At 37.6% G+C, this 27,355-nt stretch overlaps 4 protein-coding genes across 5 annotated transcripts; 2 read left to right on the top strand and 2 right to left on the bottom strand.

Moving 5' to 3' along the window:
• The first annotated feature begins 351 nt into the window (after window positions 1-351).
• Window positions 352-2,088, top strand: LOC112165706 (thioredoxin-like protein YLS8). The gene is made up of 2 exons (XM_024302317.2): window positions 352-550; window positions 1,591-2,088. The coding sequence occupies exons 1-2, from the start codon at window positions 431-433 to the stop codon at window positions 1,897-1,899; spliced, it is 429 nt and encodes a 142-aa protein (XP_024158085.1). The 5' UTR covers window positions 352-430; the 3' UTR covers window positions 1,900-2,088.
• A 746-nt stretch (window positions 2,089-2,834) lies between these two features.
• Window positions 2,835-9,958, top strand: LOC112165704 (guanylate-binding protein 3). Its single transcript, XM_024302314.2, has 14 exons — window positions 2,835-3,324; window positions 4,332-4,493; window positions 4,626-4,691; window positions 4,918-5,061; window positions 5,259-5,369; window positions 5,587-5,688; window positions 5,797-5,982; window positions 6,335-6,424; window positions 6,507-6,641; window positions 7,062-7,184; window positions 7,273-7,358; window positions 7,464-8,076; window positions 8,202-8,279; window positions 8,558-9,958. Exons 1-14 carry the CDS (start codon window positions 3,055-3,057, stop codon window positions 9,599-9,601), a joined length of 3,210 nt encoding a protein of 1,069 aa, XP_024158082.1. The 5' UTR covers window positions 2,835-3,054; the 3' UTR covers window positions 9,602-9,958.
• Window positions 9,959-12,293: 2,335 nt separating this feature from the next.
• Window positions 12,294-14,674, bottom strand: LOC112166272 (NAC domain-containing protein 73). 2 transcript variants are annotated; one of them, XM_040507039.1, is made up of 3 exons: window positions 14,174-14,674; window positions 13,880-14,069; window positions 12,294-13,278 (listed from the first exon to the last, which is right to left on the bottom strand). In XM_040507039.1, the coding sequence occupies exons 1-3, from the start codon at window positions 14,324-14,326 to the stop codon at window positions 12,521-12,523; spliced, it is 1,101 nt and encodes a 366-aa protein (XP_040362973.1). In that variant the 5' UTR covers window positions 14,327-14,674; the 3' UTR covers window positions 12,294-12,520. The 2 variants fall into 2 exon arrangements, with proteins under 2 accessions (XP_040362973.1, XP_024158837.1); XM_024303069.2 differs by having other exon boundaries at window positions 12,294-13,194; window positions 14,174-14,669.
• Window positions 14,675-19,477: 4,803 nt separating this feature from the next.
• Window positions 19,478-20,732, bottom strand: LOC112165892 (serine/threonine-protein kinase-like protein ACR4). Its single transcript, XM_024302588.2, has one exon. It carries the CDS (start codon window positions 20,580-20,582, stop codon window positions 19,566-19,568), a length of 1,017 nt encoding a protein of 338 aa, XP_024158356.1. The 5' UTR covers window positions 20,583-20,732; the 3' UTR covers window positions 19,478-19,565.
• Between the last annotated feature and the right edge of the window lie 6,623 nt (window positions 20,733-27,355).

The following is a 27,355-nucleotide window of genomic DNA, read 5'->3' as shown; positions in this document are numbered from 1 at the left end:
TATGTTATAAAACACAATTATGGTTAATCATAATGTTTTATTAAAACATAATTTCAATTAATTCTATATGACGTGACAAGTTTTAATAGAGCGGTGATATCACCAAAAAATAAAAGTGGTGAGCAAATTTGAATCCCATAATAAAGGGCAGCAGAGTTTTGGTTTATGAATTTGAGGTACCAAACAAATGTATCATTCAAATTTCCAAAGTTATTTTTGTTGAGGAGTATTTATGGTACCTTTGCAATTGGGCCACAACTGAACCCAAAACATGAGAAGTGCTTTAACCATGGCAGCCTTGGGCTCCAAAACCCATAAAGGAGTGCCGACTTGCAGAGTTTATATTTGATCATTCACCATTTACAGAGACTTTTGGTTTCGATAGAAAGAGAAGTTGGGAATTTGGAGAAGTGAGAAGGTCATCGAAACGATGTCGTATCTGCTTCCACATCTTCACTCCGGCTGGGCCGTCGACCAGGCTATTCTCGCCGAGGAGGAGCGTCTCGTCGTCATCCGGTTCGGCCACGATTGGGATGAGACTTGTATGCAGGTTTGAGCTTCGAACCCTAATTTTTTGTTGTTCTTGTTGTTTTCAATTCTTAACTGAAAATTGATTCAATTGGTTGGCGAAATCCTCGGTTTGATTACAATTCAGCTCTATATTCTTTAGCAAAGCAAACAATCCAGCGTTTTCTTTAAAAGAAATCAGGGTTTAATTACAGACGTGATATGCATGTTGGTTTGATTCGACTGAATTAGGGTTTTAGTAGAGAAATGTGTATGGAGTATATGCATACAATACTTTGATTGTGGGTTGCAATATATACATACGAGTGAATTGATAGTTGGTAATTCTGTGGCGAAGATCCAAGTTTTTAGTGATTTGATAAATTTGTTATGTCTTGGGAAAGAATGGAAATAAAACCGATATTGGTAAACGGGACTGAGCATGTGTTCTTTCTTTGTTTAATTTTTTTTGGGTCAGTTAGATATGGGATGACCTTTGTTTTAGAGTTGAGTTGTTGCAAAGACTAGAGTGAAAGAAGCATCGTCTTTCTGCGACTGTTGTGGCCCTTAGTATTACGAATCTCATGAAGATACTTGTTAACATACTCCTCATTCACTTAATGTAAAGTGTAAACCATGGAGGGGCCATGATGAACTGTATAGATTAAGTACTTATAAGCACTTTGTTAACTGAGTCTTTTGGTTGGATGCATAAACCAAAGTCTTTTGTTTGCCTTTTGATTTATGCTGTGCCCCTTTTAGCAACTCTGTATATGTAGACTTTATTAATCGAATGCTAGTTAGCCTCTATCATACCTTAGATTGGAATTAAGGAGCCTGTAGAAGCATGTTACTGTAGCACATCAAAAAATAAACGGTGGTGTTATCTCTGCTTAGGCTTTCTGAAATAAGGTTATTTGATAATGCATTTAGAAGTGCTTGTGCATGAAATCACACTGTAATCCTTGCCATTTGTTTTTAGGTAAATCCCTATTATTTATATCTTTGTAGCTGCTCTTTCTATGACGTATTTAGTCTTGATTGAAATGCAGGCTAATGGATTTTTGTTGTCTTATGTACTAGATGGATGAAGTGCTAGCAAATGTTGCAGAGACTCTTAAGAACTTTGCTGTGATTTACCTTGTGGACATCACTGAGGTTCCTGATTTCAACACCATGTATGAGTTGTATGACCCTTCGACAGTCATGTTCTTCTTCAGAAACAAGCACATTATGATTGATCTCGGCACTGGGAACAACAACAAGATCAACTGGGCTCTCAAGGACAAGCAGGAGTTCATTGACGTTGTGGAGACTGTGTACCGAGGCGCGAGGAAGGGACGTGGTCTGGTGATTGCTCCCAAGGATTACTCAACCAAGTACCGCTACTAAATTGAAGTCCTGTACTTCATTTCAGACTTTGTAAGACAAATATTGAAAAGCCCTATGCAATGGGATTAATTTCTCTAGATTCTGGATGTGTTGTATTGAACTTGGGGAAACAATGTGTGAATGTTTTACAGCCTAAACCAGTTGTGCACCAATCAATTGTTTTAAGTGTGGCACTATTTTAACACTTTCTGAATGTTGGTATTGTCATGCTAGTACTCTTATCCGCACACTGATGTCCGCTGGGATCTGATGTTTATTCATTTGTACAATGATTGATCATTTGACAACTACACACCGAGTGTGATGCCACCGAAGCTGAAGGCTGGCTTTCTTTAGGTGTCGGTGGTTGCTAGTTCACTCCGACTATCTGCTTAACTCGATTTCGCTTCTCTGTTGAGGATGTGGGCATCTCAACATTCACCTCATTTGCTTAATTTCTTGCCAGACATTTGGGGACGACTGTATTTATCGACGACTTTGTAGTCTCATTAGTTACTCTGCTCCTCATGTTAATTGGTTATCCCTTCCGCTTTTGTGTTCCGATGAAAATATTAGTTGCTCTGCGCCTCATGTTAATTGGTTATCCCTTCCGCTGTTGTGTTCCGATGAAAATAGAGCTCGAAAAAAAGAAAACCTCATTTGCATTTCTTTCTAGCTCTATTCTTTTTGGCTTTTCTTTAAGTTCCAATATCATCATGGTCTATCAAAACCACTTTGAAAATTGTACTTTTCCGACGTGCCAAATCGTGGTTGCTCAACAAGATGGATATAGAAATCAAATTCAACATCTTGTGACTTCAAATAAATATACAAAAATAAAATAAGAGACTCCAAAATCTTCTGAAAAAAAGACTTAAAAAACAGAAAAAAAAGCGATAGCTTTATAGCCACGCAGTCCGTTCCGATATAAAGCAGTGACAAATACAAGAAACCCCTTCCCACAACTCAACCCACCCCAACGACAAACACAAACCCATCAGACCCATACTCGTAATTTCCCACCCTCCACTTTCTCTCTTCTCTGGTAAAGCTCAAAAACCTCGACCCCCTTTCCCTCCCCCAATTTTAAACCCTGTATCTGCTCCTTTTTGCCCTATCAAACAAAACCAGTAGAACCAAAAATTTACAGAGAGAATTGTAACGAACGGTGCAGAGATGTTTCGGATGTTCAGAGGAGGCAACGCCTCCGATGCCTCGCCGGAATCTTCCTCCTCTCCGTCGTCGTCGTCCTCGCCTTCGCCGCCACAGCCGTCGCGGCCGGTGACTGGGCCGGCTAGGCCGATTCGACTCGTCTACGCCGACGAGAAAGGGAGGTTCCGGATGGATCCGGAAGCCGTCGCGGTGTTGCAGCTTGTTAAGGAGCCGATTGGTGTCGTCTCCGTCTGCGGTCGCGCTCGCCAGGGCAAGAGCTATATTCTCAACCAGGTTAGGTCTTCGTTTTGATTAGAGTTAGTGAAAGTTTCATGCTTTTTTTATGTATTTTTCTTCCTGTGAAAGTCTAGGGATTGTGATTTTTAGGTAAGGGAGGATTAGCTTTTGCCCTAATTGTTATGATAAAGTGAAGTGGTTCTAGTGTGTGAGGTGTAGGCTGTTGTGGATTTTAGAAGTAATTAGCTGAAATAACCTTAGGAGGCTAAGTTAGAACTGTTGCAATCTAGCTAATGGTAAATTATAGAGGAGAGAGAGTAATGCAGCTTCACTACTCAGTGCCGAATAATTGATGTATATGGAGGTCATGGCTTGAAGCAGGTCGAAGGCCAAGATCTTGCATGTTGTTGGACTCTGTTGTGCCTTTTCTTTTGGTCTGAGCTCTGTGATGCCCTTGTTTGGCTCTAGTTGAAGCCATTGAAACGGGTCGTTGCACTCGACCTCCCTTATAGCACTGGAATCACATTACTATCTCTTTGAAGTATGTAGTTCTCTGTGTTTATGTGTTTGCATCAGTTTATCTATATATTATCTGTAGTTCGTGTACTTCTCAGAATAAACCTTAATTTTGTTTTTCCCAACTATGTTGGGGTATGGTTGATTCCAACTCATGGATGTATGTGTATCTTATGGGCAATATTGTTATTTGAGATGCAAATTTCAATAATATGGTCTTGAATCCTAAGTCAGTATATGATTATCTTAACGATATTAAAGATGGCGCGTAGTAAAGAAACAGTTTCCTTTATTATTGTCTCTCTGTTGTAAGTGTGCTCTACAAGTATTTCTAGCCATCAGGTTTCTCTTAACTTTATAATGGTTCAGGACATCTTCTTTTCCGTTCATTTAGTCTGTGCCTCCATAGACTATAGTCTTGTCAAGTCTTTTTATAGAAGGTTACTTATGTGTTGAAGTGTACAATCGGTATAATTGATGTTTGCTTTCCTTCCAGTTTAATGTCACTACAAGTCATATAGAATTATGCTGATATTCCTGTGTTGCAGATTCTTGGAAGGAGTAGTGGATTTCAAGTAGCATCAACTCATCGCCCATGTACTAAAGGACTATGGATGTGGAGTGCACCATTGAAGAGAACTGCCCTTGATGGAACTGAATACAATCTCTTATTGTTGGATACTGAAGGAATAGATGCTTATGATCAGACAGTTAGCTCTCATTCCTTTACTTACTAAGATATTTGTCTCTCTTCATTTTATAAACATGTTGTTCCTTATCATTGCATCTTTTAGTCACTTTGTAAGCTAATTGCAATTATTGTAACTTATTTTATCCGACAGGGAACGTACAGCACACAAATATTTTCCTTGGCTGTTCTCTTATCCAGCATGTTCATTTATAATCAGGTTAGGAGACTTCTGCTGCTACTTTGATCCTTGTGGCTTGTTGCTTTCTAATTATGCTTTAGGACTTGTTTTTTCAAATCTTTGTTTCGAGCATTTTCATGGCGTGGCCATTATTCATGTAAATAGGTTTGGTATAGGGTGTGAAGGGAAAAAGAGATTTGCAATTTGATGCAGTATGCATCCATCTTTCTTCTATCAGTTTTCCTGATGTTGGCTTTTCTCTTAGATGGGTGGTATAGATGAAGCTTCACTTGATCGTCTTGCTCTGGTCACCCAAGTGACCAAACATATCCGTGTTAAAGCCTCTGGAGGAAGAACCACAGCCTCTGAAATCGGGCAGTTCTCCCCAGTTTTTGTCTGGCTTCTAAGGGTAATTTGTTTTGAATTATATTTTTCTTTTCCCTGCAACTATTTTTGTAATCCTACCATTCTCATGACTTTAGTTCTACTATCATAATTATTTTGGCTGTTATTGTTCTTTTAATTACCTCATGATTACTCAACTTAATTAATACGATATGTACTATGGCTGTCCAGTTGTGTTAATCCCCCATGTCTTGGTTCCAGGACTTCTATCTCGAATTAGTAGATAATGGTAGAAAGATAACACCCCGTGAGTATCTAGAGACTGCTTTGAGGCCTTTTGAAGGAAAACAAGATGTAGCTGCCAAAAATGAGGTATCTTCCTTAATTCTGAGAAGATCGCTGCATTATCTTGACTTTGTACTTTGAAGAAGTTGCCTTCTAAATGCTTTATTGAATCTGTTTCGGGTAGTGGATATGCATTTCGGAGCTATTTATAACGTCATAGGCATATTTAGCACTTGCATTTTTGAATTATGCTATCCATGTTTGACTTGGAGGCATTTTTTTAACATACAAATCTTCGAAATAGATACGGGACTCCATTAGAGCTCTATTTCCAGATAGAGAATGCTTCACCCTTTTGCGGCCTGTGGACAAGGAAGAGGAGCTCCGGAGACTCGATCAAATTCAGGTCAGTAATTCATTACTGTCTTCACATTCTCTCCGCAATGGTCATGAACTCAAATCTGTTACTCTCTGTGTATTATTTCTGTGCTCAACTTGAAGAATTTTTATGCAGTTGAACAAGTTAAGGCCTGAATTTAAGTCAGGGCTGGATGCTTTGACAAGGTTTGTTTTTGAACGAACGAGGCCCAAGCAAGTTGGGGCCACTATGATGACAGGGCCAGTTCTAGTTGGTATCCTTCAGTCCTATCTTGATGCTCTTAATAATGGTGCAGTGCCTACCATCTCATCTTCATGGCAGGTTTGTGTTTGTGAGTACTGTATTTGCTTCCATGACAGTATTTTCTTGCTGTATAAATGTTGGACACCATCTTTCCTTCTGACTGGAATGCGGAGGTATCAAGGGACTAGTAACCAAAACTGGAAGTAGATACGATATCTAAATTTTACTTGGTTAATCTTAATTGAAAATTACAAAGGACATTCTAATTTCACTTTAATCTGCATTAATTGCTGAATAGAAAAATAAATGAAGGAGAGGATTTAAAAATTTATCTGGGAACTAGTCAACTACTCTAAAATTAACATTATGAGCGATCATTATTTCATTTCTCACTTCCATCATTCTCAGTTTACATATTTTTAATTTGCAGAGTGTCGAAGAAGCAGAGTGCCGAAGAGCATATGATTCTGCTGTTGATGCTTATAGGTCTGCTTTTGACCGTTCAAAGTTGCCTGAAGAAGTAAGTAATGCAATAATTTTTTTCCTTTTCATTTTTCCTTGATCGTGGAAGATTTTAATTATCTTTTGCCCATATCTTGCAGGCTGCACTGAGGGAAGCTCATGAAGAGGCAGTCCAAAAATCACTGGCTGCTTTTAACGATTGTGCTGTAGGGGGTGGTCCAACAAGGAAAAAATATGAAGGGAATCTTCACAAACAGCTCAAAAAGGAATTTGAGGTATGATACTGGATAAAAATTTAGTCTTAGTAGGCCGTGGCCACAAGAAGTGCATAATATATATATATATATATATATATATATTTTTTTTTTTTCAGTTGACCTCAAGCACTTAGATATGCACTGTTGAGTACAGATTTTGCATTTAGCATCTCTTTTATTTTATTTTTGAGGTTGCATTGCAAATAGTTTTTCCGGTTCATCTTTATATTTTTTCTTTGTAATTACTAAAAATGATTAAAATATTATGTGATCATATACATTTAACATTGACTTGTGATAAATAGTTTGCAAAGATCTATGTGATTTCATACATTAAACATGATAAAGAAATCTAATGTGCTCATTTTTATTTGGATACATATATCAATGACCTCATCCATCATATAAATGTGTTGATTTGAATCGGCTGCTATACAGGATTATAAGAAGAATGCATATATGGAGGCAGAGTTGCAATGTATAAATGCTATACAAAGGATGGAAGGCAAGCTGAGGAGCGCTTGCCATGCTAGTGATGCTAATATTGATAATGTTCTGAAGGTAAGACGTGTCCGCAATCAATTCCCTCACGTATTCAACATGTTTATTAATGGGTCCTGAAATGTGCACCTCACATTTTATATTCTAGATTCTTGGTGACCTTATGTCTGAGTATGAAAAGGCAAGTCGGGGTCCACTAAAATGGCAGCAACTAGCTTTCTTTTTAAGAAAGAGGTGTGTATTTCTTTACTTCCCTGCTTTTTGCTTTTGTTGAAGTCATTTGCCTGCTTTTTTTGTTGAAGATATTTGCCTCCCTTTTTGGTCGTCCAAATTTTACAGTTTGGAAGGTCCAATTCTTGATCTCATCATGAGGCAAATCAACAAAGTTGAATCAGAGAATGGCACCTTGAGGTTGAGATCCCGTGCCATGCAAGATGAGTTGGGTTTACTGAAAAAGCGGGTAGAGGAAAGCAAGCAGTCTAAGATGGAGTACGTCAAACGCTACGAGGACGCTCTCAATGACAAGAACAAGCTAAATGATGAATACAATGTCCGTTTTAACAACTTGCAAGGAAATAATACTTCTCTGCGAGATCAGTGTGCTAGCTTGCGTAAGAGTTTGGATTCTGTAAAAGCAGAAGCAGGAGAATGGCAAAGAAAATATGAGCAGGTTCTCTCCAAGCAGAAGGCTGAGGAAGATCAAGCTGGTTCTGAAATTGCGGTTCTCAAGTCTCGATGCAGTGCTGGTGAAGCAAGGCTGGCTGCTGCAAAGGAACAATCTCAGTCTGCTCAAGAGGAGGCAGAGGACTGGAAACGCAAATATGACATTGCTTTTAGAGAGGCAAAAGCTGCTCTAGAGAAGGCAGCAATTGTCCAAGAACGTTCCAGTAAGGAAACACAAAGGAGAGAAGATGCTTTGAGGGAAGAATTCACAAGTAGTTTGGCTGCGAAGGTATTCCCAACCCACCCCCCCTTTTCTCTCTCTCTCTCTCACACACACATTTACGCTCCAATTCTCTGGTTTCTTATATATAATCAAACAGGGTTTTGATTTGTTTTTTGTTGATGAATATGAAGGAGGAAGACATAAAGGAAAAGACAGCAAAGATTGAACATGCTGAGCAGTGCTTAACAACTCTAAAAATGGAACTAAAGGTAATTTTGAGTTTCTAGACGTTGTGTTATAAATTTGTGTGTGTGTGTGTGTGTCTCTCTCTCTCCCCACTTTTTTGTTATTCTGTTATCTCTGTTGTTTACTACAAGCTTATGTGGTTTAACTCAATCCGCCATCTGTCTACAAGCTTATGTGGTTTACTACAAGCTTTGGTTTTCTGTAATTTGCATATGTTTGCTTCAATTGTGCGTGGTGTCTTTGTGTTTTAACTTATTTATATGTCAATGGTAGTACTTGACTGTGAACATATTGTCTGCAGGCTGCCAGGTCCAAAATTGATAGTTATGATGCTGAAATATCATCAGGAAAGCTTGAAATCAAGGAGCTGAGTAGAAAATTAGAAGCTGCAAATGACAAGGCCAATTCATTTGAAAGAGAAAAGAAGATACTGGAGCAGGAGAAGATCCATCTAAAGCAGACATATGAAACTGAGATCAAAAGATTGGATGAAGTCCAAGAAAGGTGTAAAATTGCTGAAAAAGAAGCCACTAGAGCAACTGATATTGCTGATAAAGCACGAGCTCAAGCAGACATAGCTCAAAAGGAAAAGGGGGAGATGCAGAGGCTGGCAATAGAAAGGTTGGCTCAAATTGAGAGGGCTGAGAGGCATATTGAAAGTCTACAGAGGGAGAAAAGAGACTTGGAAGTTGAGTTGGACGGAATCCGTGCATCAGAAAGGGGAGCTCATCACAAAATTTCTCTACTGGAGGCAAGAGTTGAAGAAAGGGAGAAAGAAATAGAATCATTATTGGAGTCGAACAATGAGCAGAGAACTAGTACAGTTCAAGTCCTTCAAGGTCTTCTGGACAGTGAACGTGCAGCACATGCAGACGCAAACAATAGGGCAGAAGCCCTCTCTCATCAGCTACAATCTGCACAAGCAAAACTCGATAAACTCCAGCAAGAATTGACTTCTGTTCGCCTGAATGAAACTGCATTGGATAGTAAGCTTAGGACTGCTTCACATGGGAAGCGTTCAAGGGTAGATGACTTTGACATGGACGTGGACTCAGTTCAAGACGGGGAATTGAGTGACCGGATCTTAAGAGTAAATAAGAAGTCTAGGAGTACTACTAGCCCTCTGAAGCATGCGCAAACAGAAGATGGTGGTTCGGTATTCCGGGGAGATGAGGATAGCCGCAGTCAGCAAACCAATCCAGAAGATTACACAAAGTTCACAGTCCAGAAACTGAAGCAAGAGCTAACAAAGCATAATTTTGGTGCTGAGCTGCTGCAGTTAAGGAACCCCAACAAAAGGGAGATCCTCACACTATATGAGAAGTGCATTCTTCAAAAGTTGTGAACGCTAGAGCTGATGTACAAAAAGTTATGACCGTAACAATTCCTTAGGCGACTCTAGTACTTTGTCTTTATCTTCGTAGTTATGTTCTTATGTCGAAAAGCCGGTGTGGGTATGTATGTTGATGTTGCTCAGTCTGGTCAGTTTTTTATTTTAGGTTGGACTCAGTCTGGTCGATTGCGGGATTTTATTTGTTAGTGTGAGTGTGCTTCGTGTAGACGTAATTTAAGCAGCCAGTACCACTCTTCTTTTTCTTTGGGGGAGCTCGCTGCTCTGGGTGAGTTCTGTGAATTTGTGAATTATTGTTTCCTATTACAATCCAGTTCTAAAATAGAAATCGAGCTTCAATTTGGATGACAAGTCTGTTCGTCTTTTTCGATGTTTTTAAACCAATCGACCATCAAAACAAGCTGAAAGTAATCAAGAACGTGTGCATAATTGACAATTACGTAAATGGAAGATTAACTGATTAGGAAGTTACTCATCCATCCAATTACACTACTTATAAAGGCTATATCATAGCATCATAAGCAGATGTCATTGCCATTCAATAATTTCATTATTCACGACTCGTCAAATGAAGGAACCAGAACTTGGGAGGCTATAAATACAGTTTTGGTTTTGTCTTCAACACATTACAAAAAGATCATAGCTAAAAGAGAGAGCTAGGGGTAGAGGTAGTTAGCCATGGTGCTCGCAAAGAGTGATTACATGGTTTTGCCACTAGTAGTCTAGTACTTGTGCAAGAAGCAACTGCTCTAGCTCTAGTAGTGGAAGCTCCACATAATAATCCTCAGTACTGTGGTAATCATGAAACACCTTCCATTGTTAGCGAGACACTTCCAAATCCGCAGTCATCATCACCATCAAAAGGTTCAGGCTCTGCTAGCTGAGCCACAGGATTTAATCGACGTAGGCGGTAGGCGTATGTGGAGTTGAGTCTGCTGCTCCGTTCTTCGGTGGCAAGGTCGGCCCCTGTGATTTTATCGTCCGATATGTTTTCCTTTCGATTTTCCAGACTTAAGTTTCCTAAATCCACTTTCATCCCGAAGATGTACATGTATATGCTTGACTGCAACATTAACGCGGCAAACATAAATCCAGAACTTACCACTGTACTCTTGGTTGTGCTTATAGCTCCGCAACTATTATTCAGCTAATATTGCAATTTTATTTGACCTTGAGATCTATAGGATCCTCATTTGCGTTCCTACTACAACAAGTGCGAGGAGAACTACCAGGGTTGGTAACTTTAGAGTATTGTTTCAGATATTTTGTTACCAGTTTACTGGTCACTCGGACGGTAAATGAAAACTAATTTACTTTTAAGTACTCCCAAAAGTTGACTTTTATTCCTTGCAAACTAGGAAACTACCTTCATGAAAGTTGTAGAAAACGTTACACCGAGTCTGTCGACACATAGCACGCCCAAAAGGGAGTTCATACATGAAAGTTATGGTTAAAAACCCGAATTTCCATTTCCGAGAGGGGGTATAAATAGGGACTTACCATTTTGGGAAAGTCATTTTTCACCTCGGCTAAAATTGGAAAACTTGAAATCCTCGCCACTCGACCCGGGCAGCCGATCCAATTGATGGCTTGGTGGCGTCGCTTGAGGTGGCCGGAGAAGAGAGCTCTAACTAAGTCGTGTCGCGCTGCTGCCGAAGGCTTCCTCGCTTCAATTTGTTGCGATGGTCAATTATCAAGGGAAAGTGAATCCGGAAACATCATCGACGTGGAGAGGCTCTCCAGATGGACCCTGTGCGGTGGTTTGGGTAGACCAGACGGCCAAGAACCCGTTGGATCCGATACGCGGGTCAAGTGGCGAGGATTTTAGGTAGGGCTGTAAATAGGTTTGATACAGCTTGTGTTCGACTCGTATTCGGCTCGATTTTAGCTCGTTCGGCTCGTGTTTGTAAGATAAATGAGCCGAGCTTGAGCTCAATATTAAGCTTGACAAAAAACGAGCCGAGCTTGAACAGGGATATATTCGGCTCGTCTAGCTCGTGAGTAGCTCTTTTTTTCATGATTAGCTCGAGCTTGTTAAAGCTCGACTCGATCATGAAAATTTATAGTATAAATAAAAATATAATTTTCTAATCTCAAATCTTTAATTCTTTTTATTACCTTTATTTCAATTGGAAGAGAATCTGAGAATTTAAGTAAAATACATTCCAATAAAGTCAAATTTGGATTATTATTTTAATTTTTCTTTCTTGCTTTTTTATTTTTTAAATTTAAAGTCGAATGAGCAAAGCCAAGCTTATTCAAGCTTGAGCTAGTCTAATAAATCAAGCCGAGCCGAGCTTGAGCATGAAAAAAAAAAATTCAAGCTTTAGCCCAGCTCGAGCTCGATAAAAAGCAAATGAGCCGAACATGATCACCTTAGTATTCGCTCCGACTCGGCTCATTTACACCCCTAATTTTAGATTTCTGATTGTAGCCGAAGTGAAAAATGACTTACCCAAAATGGTAATTCCCTATTTATACCCCCTCTCGAAAATGAAAATTCGGGTTTTCGACCATAACTTTCAAGGTTCAATTTCATAACTTTCAAGGGACTTGAAGAACCAAATGAGTTTTCAGATTTATTTTTTCTATGAAAGGATATGAACAAAAAAAAGAAATTAATAAATAAAGACTAGAGGATGCATGACGCCTAATCTTTCCAATAATCCATAAATTTTTTAGGATGTTAACATATGAATCCATAATTTTTTGTTTTCACAAGAAAGTCATTTTTTGAATATTGTACAGCAACAAGTCAATAATCAAAAGGATATAATTGTCCAATTCAAAACGGAAGAGTATAAATGGCATGGGGTAAAAAGAAGGTATAATGTCACTGCTGCCCTAAACTAGCTAAGCTACCTCAATATAAAAACTTTTCCATATATCCATGGCCATGATATAGACCCATGACTATATTTTCCTCTCAATTAGCTTTCCTTTGCTTGTATCTGCAGTATTATATCGAAACAACGATGACCCGTCACCTTGAAGAACCATGTTAGGAATTAGTTGAGCTGGAATATCCCTATTCTGGCCTCCTTGAATCAGATGTGGATGATCATAGTTCATGAAAGGACCAGGTTGGTTATGATTGTAATATTCCACAACACCAGCTTTCTTTGGAGGAAGAGGAAGAGGAAGAGAATTACCATCTTGCCCACTTCGAATATTCACATGACCTTTATGATGATGACTATCAAATGGATTCAACAATGGAGGACCACCATCTCTGATGCCTGGAGTGCCCATACCACATTGCCTAGGTTGCGTTTGGTAAAAGACCTTAGATAGCACTAGCTCCCCATCTTTTTCTTCTTCATTGTTACCAAGGTGGTACTGGTGCATCACCCAATTTGTCTTCTCGGGCTTCCTTTGCCTGCCGTAGTTGGTGTAGAGGACTAAGATCTTTTTGAAACCCTTGACTGCTCCGTTGGTGAGGACCGGCCTTGTCTTGCCTGTTTTGTGCCATCTCGTCTCGCTTCCATCTTCTTCGGTGTGAACCTTCCTGCGCTTCCTAGTTCCGGTGGTGTAGGCCTTTGAGGGTCGGTGAAAGAAGTGGCGGATCTGTCCTTCTTTGTTCACTCCTGCATAAATGGACTTAAAGGGTGATGTATAGATGAAGAAAACAGTATAACTGGTACCAAAACAAACCAGAAAAAAAAAAGTGTCTGCCAGTAGATGAAATAATATATTGTTAGTAAAGCCTATAATCAGCAGTTTACTACATATGCTTATATGGTGAAGGGATTGGAACTTGACCTTATCCAATAGTGCAAATGACATCCACTAAGCTAATGTTGTTCATATGGTATGTGACTCTAATTGCAGTTATAATTTATTTATAGTAAACTCTAATTCATATATATGGTATCTTTTACATATGATTTTATGTAACAGATGCTTGAAATTTATTTTCTTACGAGAAATTTTCCCATTCAAGCAAAAATCGTGTCTTTTTTCAAGTAAAACTCATGTGGTAGTTAGATGATGCCATCAATGTGATATCTAGAAATAGACAGTTAGACACATATATACCAAGATGAAAAATATGAAATTCCAAGATTGTGAATATGTACTGATTAAAAAGAAGTAAAAGATTTGTAAATTTCAAGTTTACCCAAATCATGATATACAAAATTCAAGCATTGATCCATCTTTTGAGCTAAATTAAACTTTGATGCAATTTTACTTCTAAAGTAATACTAAACCGAAATCATATAACCAAGCTAAGCACTAAAAAAAACAAAGTTGATATTTATGTAAATTAACCTGGTAGCTTTTCTGGGTGGGTAGAGCAAATTCCATTCTCTCCTTCAAGCGTTGGTATGAATTCATCAATGAGTGGATGAAGCTTTCTGGTATCAGTGAGCACTTTTGCCTCCAAATGTTGAAGAATTTCTTGGTCCGTCGGATCAAATTTCACCCCTGCTGGTAGTCCCGGCAAATCATGAATTCCAGCCTTCAATTAATAAGAAGAACAAAAAAAATCATAAAAATCGAACGGAATAATTGAAATATTAAAAACTGAAATTACGAAACAATATCAAATTATCAGTCAAGTACCTGGTCTTGAATATCTATAGGGTGGCCACAAGATGGGCATGATATTTCATTGGTCTTATTATTCTTAGATTGAGGATAATTAGTTGCAGAAGAGGGAGCAACTGACTGAATTGCCCTCTCTTCTTCCTCATCGTCATCAGAGTGCCATGTCATGCTGCTGTTGATCTGATCCTTTTCTGTGCTGCTAGACTTTTTCTGAGGCCGCTCATACCAGACCCCAAATTTGTTCCTCCCTATTTCCTCCACTTTTTCTTGCTAGCTATATATATAATTATATATATATATATAATTTACCAAACTCGATCTCAGCAAGAGGTCTTCTAAAGCAAGCAAACCGTCGCTTTTCGAGCACGTTTTCCTTAATCAGTCTGCCTCACATCAGAGAATAAATTACAAATTTCAAATCCAAATCCTCGCCGCAACAGAAAGAGCTAGAGGAGAAGAAGTGAGAAGAAGAAGAACAACGGCTGTGGGCTGAGCTAAGCTGAGTTTCAGAAAGCTATATAAAAAATTAAGAGGGGCAAGAAATTTCTAGAAATAGTAAAGGTTGCTTGCAGGACAAGTTGGGTTTGTATTGCGTGTACATGTTCGGATCGAAGAATCGGTGTGTGTTATCTTATTGGCCAGGTATTCTCTTTTCTTCTTTTCCACGTAGTACTAAAACAAGGGTTTAATTTTTTGTTTTTGTTTTTTTGCTTGGATCGGAAGCCATTTAGTCAATATCCTGATCGAGGTTCACAAAGGTATTCTAGCAAATTCAGACTAATCTCTCGCCTCAGACGCACAAATCTGAAGACCATTCAAACCTGTTGGTCATAAATTGGTGGAAGTTGGGACTCGAATGTGAGATATTAGGGGTTTTATGGTAAGCTGCTCGACCAGCCTTACCACAACAGGTGGTTAACAAAAGTTCAACTCGTGGCGAAGAACAAACTAATTATCTAAAAAAAAAAAAAAACTAAAAAATGGTGGGTTAGAGTGGAGAGGGGGCAACATAGGTTATTCTCTTGGAGACGTTTTACCTCTTTGGAGGCTTTAGCTGCAGTGTCAACCTAGAGTGTCCCTAAAGATATGGTATAGTGTACAAGTTTTATAAGACACATACGTACGAACAAACATTTTTGCATATTTGGGGGTTTGATAATTAATACCATACAATACCAACCTTTGTTGTATATTCCCATTTTTTCTCTTTTTCTTCACGTAGACTTCTAATCCCAAGCAAGGAATCACTGTCTTTCTCTTTCTCCCATCAGAAAATAAGGATAAAATATGGAATCAAAGAACATATTTTTGGAGATGAAGGTGGTTGGAGATTTCGATGAAATGCTCTATGTCTGCTCCAAATTCTACTGTATGATATTTTGTAGCTTTGATGAAACGTGGTTAATTTTGGAGAAACAATAGTCTAGTTATTATTTTTGAAGATTAAGATGCTTCTTTAAATTTATTTAAATTTAACGAACAAAACAATTAATTAGACCTGTAAATGGATCGGATTTGGATCAGATCAACTTAAATCCAAATCCTTTTACTTAAAAAAAAAATTCGATCCAAATCCGCTTAGTTAACCCGACAGATCATTGATAGCTTGATCCAAATCCGTATAAATCCGTATCCGCCGGATTAATGGATGCCCGATCTGCTAATCCGACCCGTTTATAATTTCAAATATTTTAAAATTTTAAATAGTAATATTAAATTTATATCATGATACCTCATAAGATATTAATAAAATATTAAAACAATATGAAAAGCATCACCAAAAGTAGAATTACATTATCAAAATTCTTAATGCTTCTTGAAATTTTGAGTGATGGACTGTCTCTTAGATTTCTGCAAAAAATTTGTATTAGAAATACTTCATATTTTTATATTTTATATTTTTTTAAAAATAATATTTTATTATTACGAAAACGGGACGGATCATTAACGGATCGGATCGACCTAAATCCGTATTTGATCCGTTAAATAAACAGGTTAATGGATTCGAATTATTAACGGATCAACGGATCAAAATTTTCGATCCAAACTTGTCTAATAGCCACGGATCTGGAGCGGGTCTGAATCAAAATCCGGTTCATTTACAGGTCTACAATTAATAATACTCTTTAATCCCAATTCCATTTAATTGCATGAGTTATCAACCTCGTTAATTAGTTTGCCTATGAATTATGAATCGTTTTCAACGTATTGACATGAAATTATTACGTGATTAATTTCGATTAAATGCTATATGAGTATACATATGTCACTTTTAGGTTTGGCAGAACGACTACAATAACGTCGACCGTCGTAGTCTTAGGGTTTCCTTCCTCAAGAAGGTTACCACCTCCCAATCACCACGAGCCACGTCAAGTTCTATTCCACTTGGGCTTGTTTTATTGAAGAGGATAACTGCGCGTCTGCGCCGCGTATATATATGTGTGTGTGTGTGTGTGTGTGTGTATATATATATTTCGTGTACCAGCCGTCATATACACATCTGCATGAGCCTTCTGGGCGAAGCCACGCAACACAGAAAGCTTCACCAGGAAGCTTTGGCTCTGTTGGGTTTTTCTTGCCTTGGCGTGTGGATTAGGGTTTTATAAAGACTTTGTCAACCAACTTCTTTTGATTTGTTTCCCTATTTTGGATATAACTGGATATATAGGTGATTCATGTAGAAGCATAGAAGTTGGCTGTTCCACTAAAGCGAAACTAATTAAGCTCTAGTTGGATGAGGATCATATACAGTCAAATAGGTCATGAATATAAAGATGAAAATGCAATGACATTGTGACCTAAAGGTAATGATTGCATGGGAATCCAAGACTTTCTGCAAATTATGGGTGACTTTCAGGAAACATAATCAGCAATTACTTTTCACTTACATGGTGATTGGCCGGTGAAGCTAGATACGAAGAACACAAAAGGCCAGGTAATTTACTCCAATAGTCAATGAATTCGTCCAAGTCAAGTCTCCCCTTTGACGAATTCATTGACTATTGGAGTAAATTACCTGGCCTTTTGTTTCTATGATGAAAATACAGTACACTAGCTGTAAGGAAGATTTCTGGGAAATCGCCATGCATATAAGGTAGATGAAACGTTATTCTATGTGCGCCTAGAAGTTTAAAGAACGAGAATCGTCAAAAGCTAGCATACATATTAATAGGTTAGTTTTGAATGTATGCTATTAGAAGTTTACAAAACTGAGAATCGTCAAAAATCAACTGGCATAAATATTAGAAGATTAGTTGGCTAAAATACAGTGTGCTAGTACGTTATTATAAATTTATTACCTCAACTCCAAAAAAAATTAAAAAATGAAGGCATGCATCCCGCGGCTATCATGTTGGCTTTGCGAAAAACATGTTCATTAGTGAAAGACCACTGTGCAGGGATGTCTCTAACAGTACGTGGTGATTGTTTGCTAGCCAGGGTTGTCCAAAATAAATGGTAGTTCTTTTCATTGAGGAGGAATCAATTAATTTACGAATAAATTTTGTAACGAACATGAAAAAGAGAGATGGATATTGAGATTTGTGTGTTAATTGTGTAGCAATTACTGCTTGCGTTGCACGACGGACAACTGTGATGTTTACCGAAAAGACCATTATTGGCAAATGAAAACAAAAGAAAAATGTCATTTGTTTAAACAATTGGAGCGCATTTGGCTTCTTTCTCTTGTTAAATTGTTAATGATTTTCCTTTCTTTCGAATCATATGAAGTGAAGCCGTGAAGGTGTCTTGCAGGGCTGGCATAGGCAAAGGTGAATTATGCCTAAACCTTGTCTTTGGCTAACCTAATGATCTTGAAAAATAATTATATATATATTTGGTTAGCGAACTATTGATAACCAAAATCTTTTCGTAAAAAAATAAATTTTGTCGTTAAAAGACTCCAAAAAAACTGATAATACTAGCCATAGAAGGAAGCAAAAATTCAGGCAGCTAGGCGTAATCAAACTGATGAGATGGAAACGCAAACGAAAATTAAAAGAATACACCTTTGCCCACAAGTTCGCCACTAAAACTTCAAATACAAAGAAAAAAAAAATGAAAAACTCAACGGGATCCCCCTCAATTCAGCGTCTAAATAAGTCCATAGAAATGAAGGGCCTGGCCCATTGAACTATTCAGTAAAAGAATAACTATAACCATGTGGCCGAGATCTGGGCTCTGATGCTAGCAATCTCAGATGAATGACGACGTACAGGGTAGAGTTTAAACAAAATCAAACTAGAATTTTCCTTGTCTCTTATTTTGTAATAGATCAAATCGATAAGATGTTCCTACCAATCCCCTCAGTTATGTAGCACTCCTGTTTGATGATGATTGTTGAAAACATTTTTCTTCATTCTCCTTTTCATTTGCTGAGAATACAAGATCCCAAAAGTCTAAATTTTATATTAAGTTTATACTAATTAAACATTTCATCTTGTAGTGGATATCCTTACTTTTAACCTTGTATATTGGTCTCTCGAATACTTCTCACGTTTTTGGGCTCTTTCGTCTCTGCTGATTTGAATTTCTATGCTCTCACTGCTTTTCTTCGTGTTTATGTGATTTTGGAATCTGATTTCGCAAGTGAGTATTGAGAACCAGAAGCGAGAAAAACATAAGCGTGGAAAAAGATCTGGTCTAGAAGCGTGGAGAAAAACAAAAGCATGGCCAATTGTAATTAAAAGAAGAAGAAAAAGAAGGACAAAATCGTCTTTTCTCCATTGGTTCGGCTCAAGCCGCAACTGTTACTAAGCCGAAGTATGTATATATATATATATAATATTGAGAATATGAACTCTCCCACATCTAAAGGACTAAAATTCAGACTTTTGTCTAACATGCAATATATAGCCCTTGTCAAAAAAAAAAAATTATATTCCATTTATATGTAACCAATTGATATTCCATTTATATGTATACCATTTATAAATATGTACATTCAAATAGAAAAATGAGAAGCAAAAAACAACACACAATCAAATTCAAAGAACACTACAAAATATTGGGTCCTCTTTCGGCACCAGAAGACAAAGTCACAGTCGCATCTTTCATTTCAAACATTTCTCCCATCCAAAACACACCGACCAATAGGCTTCTACCAAGTGTGAAAACTATTGCATATCACCCAAACTGTGCATTTACACTCTTCGTAAAAAATAGCATACAAGTCAAAAGAAAACCCCCAAATTTCCAATTCCTAGTAGCTACGGAGCTACCGAATTCTAATTATATACTAAGGATTGCAACCTTTTCCTAATACAAGCTCATAATGACACTGACTTTGATGTGGAACAACGATGCAGCTGGAGAATTGTGAAAATTGTTGAAAGAGTTTGTTTTCGCGATTTAGAGCGGCTCTCATTAATAAATTTAAAAGTGATCAAAATGACTTACAAAAATGTATTCACGTTGAATCAATCTCCAAATTGTTGAGGATAGTTGTGACTTGACTAATTGAAGGTCTGCTCTTTCTGGAATTACTAACACAAGTCGAGGCAACTTTGGTCAATCTGACAAGAGGCCTAATGTCATGAGGAATAACAAGTCTTGGGTCCAAAAACTCACTAAACTTCATCTCCTGAATCAATGGCATTGCCCATTTCACTAGAAACCCTTCATCACATCGTCTCCCACTCAGAAGTTCCAACAGAACCACCCCAAAACCAAACATATCGCTCTCTTTGCACACACCACCTCCTCTCCAATACTCATCATCCACATAACCAACTAGACCCCTCTTCTCTTTTGGTGCCAAAAATGATAGACCATAATCACAAACCCTGGCACAGAATTTCACATCAATCAAGATATTTGAAGCCTTCACACATCCATGAACAATATTTGGAGCAACTCCTTCATGCAAGTACTGAAGCCCTCTTGCTGCCCCTGCTGCAATTTTAAGCCTGTGGTTCCAATCCAACAGAGAAGCCCCATCTGGGTTTTGATGCAAGTAAAAATCCAAGCAAACCATACCTACAAACTCCATGACAATGACTCTCTCACCTGGTGCTTCTGAGTACCCAACAATGGGCACTACATTGGGGTGTTGAGCCAATGAGAGAGAGCCAAGTGTTCTTGAAAACCCAAAACCAATATTTCCCAACACAAGCCTCGGATGAATTCTCTTCACGGCCGCTATCTCCCCCTTTTCGAATATTGCAGCATACACAGTTCCCAAACGGCCCTCACCGACGATTCTTCTGCGGTTGAAGCCATCTGTGGCGGCATCAATATCGGTTAAAGGGTATACTCTGGCACAAATCTTAGCTGGGATTACAGTTTCTTCAGATTGATCATCAGTGTTCTGTTTCCTATTGCAGAGGAGGGTCAGAAGAAGCACAAGACCGAGAACAATAAGAGACGTGGTGAGGAGGGAGATGACAAAGTAATAGGCAATATGAACATGGTCACTGTGATTCATGTTCTTCGGTGGTTGCTTGTGGTCAAATTAAGTGGGAGAGAAGGGAAGCAGAAGAAGAAGAGAAGAGGTTGGTTGGTGATGGAGGTGGAGTGTGGAAATAGGTTTATATATGGTTTCATTTGAAAGATGGTAAAATGACCAGAAAGAGTTGAAACAGAAAAAGTAAGAAAAAGTGAGCAGCTAATTGTTTGAGAATTGGGTTGGATTGGTAAGAAACTTGGGAAAGTTTTGGTCTAGATTAGTTATGTTGGTTCATAGTTGGTCTCCTCCTCTTTTTAAAAAAAATTAATCATATTGTAATTACAGGTTAGAGGCAATTTAGAGTATGCATGATATGACATTTGCTTTTAAATTCTTTTGCTTTGTCATGCTTAGGTAGTTCTTTAGGATTGGGTTGCTTTCACCAATCCATTTGGGTCCTCTTTCATTTTTATGTGAAAACGAATCCACTTGGGTAATCCACTTATCCGCATCAAAACTTGTCTAGTTTGGCATATATAGGAGGAACAACTAAAAAGTTAGAAGCAGCGGCACAAGTAGAAAGTTTTGATGGCTTTTGGTTTTCAGCGTTTGCGTGTGAATAGCAACTCCTGGACAAATATTCAAGACTCATTTGGACGAGGCCGAATGCAAGATCGATTAATTATTTTTTTTGGAAGGGCAAGCCCAACTAATTTGATAAGTGTTTATGGGCTCTTTCAGAATATAAAACATTGAAGATCAACAATAACAGTATAACACCAGTAAAAAATAAAACAATAACAATAACGTTCACGAATTGGAATTAAATATCTTCTTTGTGTAGATACTTAACTTATTTTAATTTCGCATATAGCATATGATGCGTTTACATGAATAAAGTTAGAATTGATAAAGGTGTAATATAGTAAGACTAGAACTTAAAGTTACTTAACAGATGTATTGACCATATAGAATGAGTTCATTGGTAAAATTTTGTATTACTTTATTCCTAGACAATTTTTCTTTTTTGGTCAAACAACAAGTAAATTTATTTAATTAAAAGAAATTATTACGCAAAGAGGCCCAAAACCTCCCAAGGAAAACTAACAACAAGGCCCAAAAAGACCCAAACAAACAAGAAAGCAAACCAACACCAGCAAACTGAATACATTTTCTGACTATTTGTTTCAGTAACTGAATTTGTAAAAAAATAGGAAACGATTGAAGTGTTAGGAATTAATGAGTTCTAATTTCTAGATATTTTTAATTTCCTCCAATATATTATGTGCTTTGAATCTATAACTTATATGTGTAATAACTAATATGCCAAATTTTGATAATAACTCCATGCTATTTTTCTACTGTGAGAGCATTCTCGATGTTAAAATTCGGTTAATGTTGCACGTATTTATGCTTTTATATCATGTAATTGCATGCACACTTTCAAATGAAATTATGTTACATATATGAAACCCATAACAAACTGCTGACCACCTTCACAAATCCAACATAAAAATTTCAGTAACTGAGGTTCTGTGCCAATTGAACTATTTAGAAACGCATACAAAGATGAAGGATGTGCTTAACATTGACAGGGAGGGAGCCCAATGCACCTATCAAGTATTCAAGTCTAACTAATTACCAATGTGATGCATGACCCAACCTTTACTTGCTCTACATTGTCTCTTTAGGAATTAGTGAGTTTCTAATTTCTAAATATTTTTAATTTCCTCCAACATATTATGTGCTTTGAATCTATAACTTACACGAGTAATAACTAAGATGATAATAACTCCATGCTATTTTTCTACCGTGAGAGCATTCTTAATGACAAAATTCGGTTAGTGTTGAACATATTTATGCTTTTATATCATGTAATTGAATGCACACTTTCAAATGAAATCATGTTACATATATGAAACCCATAACAAACTGCTGGCCACCTTCACAAATCCAACATGAAAATTTCAGTAACTGATTTTTTGTACCAATTGAACTATATAGAAACACAAATACAAAAATGAAGAGCAGTTATGTGCATAACATTGACAGGGAGCCCAATATAGCTCTTAACTGTGCAAGTCTAACTAATTACCAATGTGATACATGACCCAACCCTTGCTCAACATTGTCTACTTTTCCCGGATGACCCGCTGCGAATCATTTCATGTTCATCAAGGCAAATTCAGTATCTCACATATGACATGGTTGATATAGTTCTGTAACTAAGCAAGCACAACCTGGTATACTTTCCCAATCTCATTATCTTCATTAAGGCAATCCAATATCTTATAAATTCTTTAAAACACAATCTATAGGTTTGCTTAAGAAGGCAAGGTTCAAGTATTTAAAGGCAAAACAAACCACATACACCTCAACAACCATATGTATCCCACAAAGACAGTATGATGGCTTCCATAGAAAATAAAAGGCAGATACAAATAACCCCCACAAGGAATGACACAATCAGACCCAAATTAAAGAATAGATGAAGGTAATATTACAGTGATTGGGAATTCCTGCCATGCCAAGGAATGAGGCTCAGGCATCTATTTAAAATAGAATGAGACATGGGAAAAGCAAAAATGAAAGTAATGTTACAATCCTTGGGATTTCCTGGCTATGCGTAGTAACCAATTTCTGTACCCAACCACACTTTGTCTATTAGACTCCTGTAATGTGTCATTGAACAAGAAAACATCAAGAAAATATGCCAAAACTGGCATTGATTCTCTCTCTCTCTCTCTCTCTCTCTCTCTCTCTCTCTCTCTCTCTCTCTCTCTCTCTCTCTCTCTCTCTCTCTCTCTCTCTCTCTCTCTCTCTATATATATATATATATATCCTATCTAAAGTGGAGCTTCGTTTTGAAATTAACGTGTGAAGTTCAAGTTTTAGGTCACTTTTCGGTCGCATATCCACATCTTGACTGTTCAGTTTTTAGGTACTACTGTATAGATCATCTCTGCAAATTTTCAGCCAAATTGATGATCATTAAGGCATTGATAACTGCTTTAAAGCTAGTACGGTTCAGGTTGACAGATTTAGTCTGTCCATTGGTTTAAGCGAGTTAGATACCTTAACGATCATCAATTTGGCTGAAAATTTGCAGAGATGATCTATACAATAGTACTTAAAAACTGAACAGTCGAGATGTAGATATGCGACCGAAAAGTGACCCAAAACTCGAACTTCACACGTTAATTTCAAAGAGAAGCTCCGCTCTGGATAAAATCTGTATATATATATATATATATATATATGTATATATGGATGCAGCTCCTCTAAAGTGAGAGAGATGTGAATTTTTATAAAATTCATAAAATCTACTTCCTTCAAATGATCTAACTGAAAAATTTGCCACATCAGCTAACATAATTTTTATTGTTTTTTTTTCAAACTGACGTTAACCCATCAGACCAAAAAAATAAAACTGACGTTAACCCAAAGTTCTGTGTCTTCTACTCTTCTTCCTCCACGGCTTCTTCTCATGTTCGTTGGTAAAACTTGATTCTTTTGTGCTTCTTAGTTTTTTAGGTCTCTCCTCCACAGGTTAAATGAAAAACAAACAGACAAATTTCATTGCTGCAAATTGTATAAAGCAGATCATGTACAACAAAAGAAAATCAAGTCATCTTAATTTCACGAAAAAGAAAACAACATTAATCTTGTTAGACTGATGATATTATGACAAAGTCCAAAGGAAATCTCAAATTAAATCAAAATTACAGGAAACAGTTATATATGTGGATACTTAGCCTTTAAGATTCAAATATGAGAACTTTTATTGGTTTACTAGGTGAAGAAAGTATAGCAAAATGAGAAAACATATACTTCAATTCATGAAAGCATGATTGATTTCGTTTCGTTTGGTTGGAGGATGACTGCATTTTTTTGTTGTTGAAGAATTTTAGTCACTCAACTTTCGCTTGATTGACACTTTGGTCACTCATGTTTATAAAATCTCACTTTAGTCACCCAACTTTAACTCCGATTATCACTTTAGTCCGCAAGTGAATTTTTTCTATAAAAAAAAGTCACATAACACCTAACATGCCATTTTTTAAGGGTTATTTTCATCCTATAATTTCAGAAAATTTCAACCTATATTCAAACTAAATGTCTCACATCTCTTCAACATCTTAAAATAACCCTTGAAAGAGGGGTCATGTGACTTTTTTTATTGGAAAAATTCACCAGTGGACTAAAGTGATAGTCGGAGTTAAATTTGAGTGACTAAAGTGAGATTTTATAAACATGAGTGACCAAAGTGGCAATCAAGCGAAAGTTGAGTGACTAAAACTATATTTTTTTTTCAAGAATTAAAGGCACCATTAACGTCAATTTAAGAAGGAAACCCTAAGATTATTTCCAACTGATGTGGCAATTTCTTCAACCATTAGATCACTCGGATGATGTAGATTTTATGAACTTTATATAACTTCACAGCCATCTCATAGGATTTTACAAATTTCTAAAAAATTAGAATGTCCGAATAATAATTTGAGAGGTTAGAATAGAGCCACCCCCTTTTGAAATATGAAATCAATGAAAATCTTAGAGATACAAGAGATACAAAGAGAGTCTATAACCCAAAATCAGAGATTAGGGTTTAGGGTTTAAAGTTTATATGCGATTGGTTGTGCATTTTCCATTTGGGGAAATGTTAAGAACAAGTGACTTACCTATTTTTCCAAGTGACTGAGAGCATCTTTAGCAATGCGCTATTTTTTAGTCAAATTTTAACCAAAATAGCTAAAAAGTCATTTTGGCTAGCTACTTTAGAAATACATCTGCACCAGTGCTCTCTATTTTAGTTAGTTTTGAATTTATATTATTTTTTAAATGAAGATTAAATAGTTTAAATATACTTATAAGTTATATAAGATAACTCAAATGGAATCTTTTAAATTATAGAGAGTCTCATCTCGCTTTCTATATTTAGGAGCGAGATAGTTAAAAGTTATAATGGAGAGCCACTTAGAAGTTTGGTGCAGCTGCTAAATATATATAAAAAGCTAAACACGCTCTCCAAAATGGCTAAGGAGTCAAAATAGAGAGTCTGCTAAAGATACTCTTACCTACTTTTAATTTACTTCGATTGGAAATTATTCTATGCACCGACGGTGTAAGTAACCCAACCCTTATAAAATAATCTCAACCCTTGATATTTATTATCAACTTTATTTTTAATAAACAAAAAGTGTATTTAATGCAATCTAACCATTCATTTATGTTGGTGCAAGTGTACGGCGGTGCTCTGAATAATCTCTCATAGCATTCTCAATGTTTAGATTTGATTAATGTTGCATATATTTATATAGTTTGTTATTACGTAGGTTGCAAACACACTAAATCATGCTACATAAATGAAATTGATGTCCATAACAAGTACGAGGAATTATTCTGTGGTCTCGGAGTACTATGTGGCAGTGTCATGTGATGATCTCAATCAATAATATCACTCAAATTTGGTGGGGATCATGCAAGGGTGAAATAAAATAAAATAAAATAAAGAGACAAATCAGAACTAACTTCAAGTCATATGGGTCAATAATATCACCTCGGAGCACACAACTTGTGTAGCCGAAAGAAGGTTGGGCAATTTCTCATTTTCTCTCATAGCTCCATCACAAAGAGAATAAGCTTTAAAAAACCCTAGGAGAGTTTTTTCTCTCAACCCTAGTTGTCTACGGCCTCCTAGCCTCCCTCACCATTCTCCATCTCCTTTCGCTTACTCTCTCTACCTATGGCATCCATTGATGCGGTAACAGCGAGCTTTGCTGTCTCGCTTGCTCTTGTGGAAGGGGGACGCGCCCCTGACTTGGGGAAGATTGGCGGAGGTCTGGTGCGGAAGTCGTCCCAATTTTTTCTCCTTGGAAAGCCTTTGACTCGGAAACCCATCGATCCAAAGGCATTCATGTCTCACTTCAATCGAACCTGGATGGTGGATAAGGAGTTTAGGGTTCAAGAGCGACCTGGTGACCTGTTCTTGTTTTCATTTGCTGCTGCACGTGATCGTAACAAGGTTCTTCGAGGGGGCGTCTGGTGCTTTGATCGAGCCCCTGTCTGTTTTGAAGAATATGATGGAGTTAAGCCCTTGCATGAAATTCAGTTTAAACATCTTCGGATCTGGATTAGGGTTACTGGTATACCTCCTCTGTATGAAGAACCCGAGAATCTCACCTTGATTGGCAACCTGTTGGGCGGTTTCTTGGACTACGACAAGAAGGAGTTTAAGAAGGGGGTGATTAGGGTTTTGTTCAACCATGACATATCTAAACCGATCTTGCTTGAAAGAAAAGTCTTCCTAGATACTGGGGTTGAACCTCTGTTGCAGTTTCAGTTTGAGCATCTACGAGGGAGATGCTCTCAATGTGGTTTGATCACTCATGTCGGGCTTGCTTGTGAGGAATCAACTGCAGTAAACCCTACACCTAGGGTTTTACACTTTCCAGGCGCTTCGACCTCAGGGAGTTCCTTTGCTTTCTCTGCTAAGACCAAGGGAGACCTTCTCTCTACTTCCCCGGCCATCCCAAAGAAAAAGCGACCTGTTTTCCGTCGAGTGGAGTGTCCGAACTCGGAGTCTCCTTCTCCCACTGAGTCGACTCCAGCAGTAGTCTGTACTGGGCGGCAGACATTGGTTTGGAGCACGGTTTGAAGGGTAAGGAAGGTCTAGGTAAGGTTCCTGAAATGGATGTGTCTTGTGACGTTGTTACTCCAGGTACACAGAAGACACAAATTATTTTGTCGTCCAAGAAGCGGGAGCGTGGTGGTGCTGGCATGGCCATCCCAGTCCCAAGAAATTCAAAACA

Source organism: Rosa chinensis, chromosome 5 (assembly GCF_002994745.2).
Source record: "Rosa chinensis cultivar Old Blush chromosome 5, RchiOBHm-V2, whole genome shotgun sequence".
Lineage (NCBI taxonomy): Eukaryota > Viridiplantae > Streptophyta > Magnoliopsida > Rosales > Rosaceae > Rosa > Rosa chinensis.
This window is presented reverse-complemented; position numbering and strand designations above follow the sequence as displayed.